The following is a 6,000-nucleotide window of genomic DNA, read 5'->3' on the forward strand; positions in this document are numbered from 1 at the left end:
ATATAACAGACTAAGTGGACTCATGCATACATGATATATATATAAAGCTCTCACTGGCACCAACTGCATGCATGTGTTTTGATCTGTCATTGTTGATGGTGAATTTGGTTGACACTTCTATTATAGAGTAAGTGTGAATATCGATATTAAAATGTTTCTTCTAATTAATTTCCTTTCAATGTGTATGAATCCCTGCACCAGGACCCTGGTAATTCATAAAAGTGAGTAAGATTAAATAATTTTGATTTTTGCAGGACTTTTTATTTCACATCTCAATTATACATCTAGTTCCTAGAAAAATCTCATAGACCCTATATGCTTTGCCTGAATAGAACCCAAAGAGTAAGCATCCCTAGAATTGATTATCTTCAGTGAGGGAAGCCTTTCAGCTAAACAGAACCATTTTCACCAAAATTTGATTTTGCAATACTTGTTTGCAATTTAAATCAGATTACCTAAAAATAAATATGTAGAAACCTTTAATTTTCAAGATATAGATCAATTCCATGAACTGCCTAATTCTTCATCACCATCAGAATTCTTTCCAGCAGATACTCAAAGACTTTTCTAATTTTCCTTCCTAGTGATTTCTTTTTTATTATTATCACTTTCTTTTTCTTAATTTTTATTTTTTTATTCTTATTATTTTTTAATATTTATTATTGAAAGTATTACAAATGTTGCGGAAACCGTTTTGGCTCAGCGGTAAAGCGTCGGTCTGCGGACTGAAAGGTCCCAGGTTCGATTCCAGTCAAGGGCATGTACGTAGGTTGCAGGCACATCCCCAGTAGGGGGTGTGCAAGAGGCAGCTGGTCGATGTTCTCTCATCTCTCTCATTGACGTTTCTAGCTCTCTATCTCTCTCCCTTCCTCTTTGTAAAAAAAATCAATAAAATATATTTTTTTAAAAAGAGAGTATTACAAATGTCCTTTACCCCCCCATTCTAGCCCACCCCAGTCCCTTGCCCCAAGCCTTCAGCATACTATTGTCTGGGTCTATAGGTTATGCATATATGCATACAAGTTCTTTTGTTGACCTCTTCCCATCCACCAACCCACCCACCCCTTCCTTCTCTCTGAGATTGGACAGTCTGTTCCATGCTTCTCTGTCTCTGGATCTATTTTGTTCATCAGTTCATTTTATTCATTAGATTCCACATATGAGTGAGATCATGTGAACTTGTCTTTCTTTAACTGGCTTATTTTGCTTAGAGTAATACTCTCCAGATCCCTCCATGCTATCTCAAAGGGTGAGAGCCTTCTCTTTACTGTTGCATAGTATTCCATTGTGTAAATGTACCACAGCTTTTTTTATCCACTCATCTACTAATGGGCACTTGAGCTGTGTTTTCTAAAATAATATCCCAATGTCACCTGTGTGAAGGTTTTTTCTGAGACCCTTAGGAAGAATTAACTAGCCCTGCATTTTCTTTGCAGCACTTAAAACCTATGACAGACCTGCATTAGTCATCTGTGTCTATATCTCCTTAGACTCATGTTTGTAAGAGCAGTAATCATATTCTACATTGCTTCCCCAGGAATTGGCACAATACTTAGCAAATATTTATGTTTAGCGACTATTTATTGAATCCCACAAACAGCATGTTCACTTGGAATCCCATTTCTTCAATCTGCATCCATCCAACTCACACCCCAGCCTCCAATGACCAGTTCAAGCCTCCACTTCCTTGGAATCCTGTTTTTCCATTGCTCTGAAATCCCACACTTACAGTCATGAGCTGTATTTTTGCACATATATGAGAGTATATAATTGTTTCCTGTGGGTACTTTTGTCATGCAAGCTCTTTGGGAAAACATTAAGTATTAACATCATCAATTGCAATTTACAAAATGCACATTCTACATTAAAATTTTAAAAAGCATTATTATTAGTTTTTTAAGTCCATCCATTATCTCACTGGGCATACACTCTCCCAGCCATCCCCCCATCCCTTGGATAAGCAGGGGTCTTATTTTGCAGTGTTGTCAAGCTGCCCCTGTTCACTAGCTGTAACAATGCATACCAGAAAAATAATCAATAGTAGTTCTACAGCTAAAACAACACACTTCCTAGGAAACATTTTCAGACACAGAGATAAACAGTTCAATAGGATTATATCTCTCTCCTTTAAACCTCGGTGAACGGATGCTAGAAAAAATATATATATTTGTTGGGATAAAATTTTAGCCAAACCTTCAACCACACATCTAACAGTGTGTTGCTTCTTTGATAACACAATGAATTATATAAAATGTCATGTTCATTCCCTCCCTTCCACCAATATCATTGGCTCCAGAAAGGCAAAACCACCTCTCCAATTAGCAAAAGGCTTTTCTGAGGAACTGAGTTTATTGGAAAACAGTGGTCAGGGGCTCTCTTTTCTGAAGGAAGTATAAAAAGGTGAAGATTTTTGGCAAATGCATTAATATATGATGTTTACATAAAACAGAATCCTACTAAGCTGCTAATGTAAGAAAGCAGGATGCCACTTCTAGAATAAGGTTTCCACCTTATAATAGGACAATTGACAGCCATCCTTATAGAGTGGAAGACGTGATCTGACCTTTAGCGTATACTCCATGACCATGACAGGCCACAGTGCTCTGTGCTTTGTTAACGGGATTTTAGATACGGGATACCTTGGGGATACGCACCCACACACAATTTCACGGCAGCAAGCTGATACAAAGAGGCTTTATATGCAACTTGTAGTTGAACCACTCGGGGAAAACATAGGGCTTCATTTGTCTACACTCTCGGTCTAACACGCAGAATGGGCGAGAACGAGGTAGACTCTGTGGTTTTGAATACACCAATGCTGTCTCCGGGCTCACCGCTGAGAAACCGGACCTACCTGTGGTTGGTTAATCAAGACCGCCTCGGGTGTGGGCGCGCGTAGCGGGTCTCAGGTTAATTTCCTGTCCCTTTCCCCCCCGGCAGTGCTGGTGCTGCTGATCCTGTCCATGAGGCGGCACCGGAAACAGCCCTACGTCATCGACGACGATGAGAACATCCACGAGAACATCGTGCGCTACGACGACGAGGGCGGCGGCGAGGAGGACACGGAGGCTTTCGACATCGCGGCCATGTGGAACCCGCGGGAGGCGCAGGTGGGCGGCGGCGCCTCCGCCAAGACGCGGCAGGACATGCTGCCCGAGATCGAGAGCCTCTCCCGCCACGTGCCTCAGACGTGCGCCGTGAGCAGCACTGTCCACAGCTACGTGCTGGCCAAGCTCTACGAGGCCGACATGGACCTGTGGGCCCCTCCCTTCGACTCCCTCCAGACCTACATGTTCGAGGGGGACGGCTCGGTGGCGGGGTCCCTGAGCTCCCTGCAGTCAGCCACATCAGACTCGGAGCAGAACTTCGACTTTCTGACAGACTGGGGGCCCCGCTTCCGGAAGTTGGCCGAGCTCTACGGAGCGTCGGAGGGGCCAGCATCCCTGTGGTGACCGAAGCCCGAGCTTTGAGCTTTGACAAAACCCTGACATTCGAGGCGCATGCTTTGCGGACTCAGTGCGACCAACCCACACGAGCAATACTGTGCTGGAGAATGAGAAGGGGTGTGAGCAGAAGAACAGAATTGTTTCTGGATCAGCTTTACTACTTGGTTCGATTAAGGAAAGACAAGAAGAAGGGGACAGAATCTCCAATGATCTTTTTTTTTTTCTTTTTAACTTTTGGGACACTTGTCTTCAAAGACTTGGAGTCCAAGGTTAAGTGCGGTAAGCTTGGCTTTTCTTTGCCTTTCACGAAGGCCCTTGTCACTTTTCCACCACAAAGAAGCTCTGATCTTAGGGTGGCGGTTGAAAGCAGACAGAATGTTCTACTCTCGCGGTTCTTTTTTATTTTATTGTATTTTCCAATTAAGAGTTTCGCTGGCTCATCAAACTGCACAGAACAACCCCCACAAAAGAACACTGAAAAAAATAATGTTACTCGGTGGAATTAACCTACTTGTCCTGGGATGGATGGGATTTCTTTTAACCCTTTTTGAGACAAGGGGAAGGCAAATCAGCCTTGCATGGAGGGGTAAGGGGAGGGGGGAGAAGGAAGAGGCATTGACTTTGCACTTCAGTGTAATGGCTGAACCAGGAGTTGTTGGCATTACAACCAATCGAACTCCATCAAGTTAGAGTGCTCTTGTTCTCTCAGCACTTTCACTGTGCACCTGAAAAATTGTTCAGAATGAAACCAGAAAACCTGCCTCTTTTGCACTGTAGATGTCTCTTCCATGTGCCAAATGTGAAGATTAGATGCTACAAATGAAAGCCAAATAAAAAGAAGTATCTGATAAAAGCATGGGTTAGAGGGCTTTCCTAATCTGTGTAAGGTCAATCCAAGGGATGTTTACATACTGTAGATAACCTACTTGAACAAAAATCAGTATTATAGAGAATAAATGGATGTAAGAAAATTACATGTATAAGTTTTGTATATTTGTTAATAATTTTGGTAATAAATATGATGTACTGCATCTCAGTACCTTAGCACTTCTTTTAATAAAAGTTAAATAGAAAGGAAAGTCTATCGCTAATTTGTTTAATTGCTGAGCAGGTAGAAGAAGCCTTGGTGATCCTGTCCTGGCCTCAGGTTCTTGGGGCTGGGGCTGATTCATCAGGCAAAGCAATGGGGAAGAAGTATGAGGCTGTGCATTCTAGTTCAGTCACTGAACAGATGAACAGCTATGATTCAAACTATTAAGCCTTTCAAGAACACTATTCCCCCATCTATGAGAAGAGCAAAAGCTGGTTTGAGAACATCCACAATACAGTGGTGAATTTTGTCCATGTTTTTCTTTTCTTCTTTTTTATCTTATTATGGAAAGTATTACATAAGTGTCCCCCCCCCCATTGACCTCTTCCAGTCCACTCCCACATCCTCCCAGGTCCTCACTACCCCATTGTCTGTGTCCACAGGTTCCATATTTTTCATTTTGTGAGTAGGTTTTATACATAACCACCAATGAGACAAGCCACTCTGCTTATATTTCTGTTCTATTGGCAAATCAAATATGCACAAACAAATATGTATATATGTTTACCAAATATTCACAACTTATCAACACTGGATGAGCTCACAGAAGGCTGGGACCATATATTACTCATCTTCCCTTTCCCCACAATAGTTAGCATGGTCCTTTGCATACAGTAGGTGCTTAACAAGTGTATTATGGGTACATGATAATAGGATATTTTTTTTCTTTTACATCATATTACTAAAAGATATTTTACATAATTTTCTTTGCAATTGAGGACAAATTGTAAATAAAATAATTTTCTGCATGTCAGGGTTATAGTAGTGGTTCTCAAGTTTTCATGTGTGTTAGAATCACTAGCTACACTTCTTAAATAATATCTTGTTGGGCCTTACCCCACATTGACAACTCTGGTGTATAGTCTCTCTTTTATTCTCTCCTCTCTTCTTTCTCTCCTCTTCCCTTCCCTTCCCTTCCCTTTCCTTCCCTTCCCTTTCTCTCTCTCCTCTCCCTCTCCCTCTCCCTCTCCCTCTCCCTCTCCCTCTCCCTCTCCCTCTCCCTCTCCCTCTCCCTCTCCCTCTCCCTCCCCCTCCCCCTCCCCCTCCCCCTCCCCCTCCCCCTTCCCCTCTCCTCTCCTCTCCTCTCCTCTTCTCTCTCTCTCCCCAAACATACCAAAACTACATTATCAGCCCATTTGCACTAGGGCTCACTCCACCCATACAGTGGTATTGTGAATCTCCTTACAAGTACAAAAGACATTTTGGCAGAAATGTCTGAGAAGACTGATGTGGGTCTAGAAGCCAGATGGATATGCCTTATGCTTTTTAGGTGGTTCATTTAGCATACTAACCCTTGCCTCCCGTGAAAGGCAGTTCTCTCACATCCTCTTTAAATGTAAGATGTGATGTAAAATAAATTTAGAAAAGCAAAACCATGAACTGGAGTGCAAACCAGGCTCTAAAAAAATAAGTGATTTGAATGTGGGCAAATTAACCCCGATAACATTCTCCCTTTCTGTCACT

At 42.2% G+C, this 6,000-nt stretch overlaps 1 protein-coding gene across 4 annotated transcripts in view; it reads left to right on the forward strand.

Moving 5' to 3' along the window:
* The window catches only part of CDH20 (cadherin 20), a gene marked incomplete at its 5' end in the record, with an annotated part of 191,652 nt that extends 187,175 nt beyond the window's left edge, over positions 1 to 4,477 (forward strand). For all 4 annotated transcript variants that reach the window (XM_084888307.1, XM_084888305.1, XM_084888306.1 and 1 more), the window contains one exon: positions 2,941 to 4,477. In XM_084888307.1, coding sequence (XP_084744433.1) covers positions 2,941 to 3,452 — 512 coding nt within the window. In that variant the 3' untranslated portion in view covers positions 3,453 to 4,477. The remainder of the gene's footprint in view (positions 1 to 2,940) is intronic.
* Positions 4,478 to 6,000: the final 1,523 nt, after the last annotated feature.

Source organism: Pipistrellus hanaki (assembly GCF_964339955.1).
Source record: "Pipistrellus hanaki genome assembly, chromosome: 6".
NCBI lineage: Eukaryota > Metazoa > Chordata > Mammalia > Chiroptera > Vespertilionidae > Pipistrellus > Pipistrellus hanaki.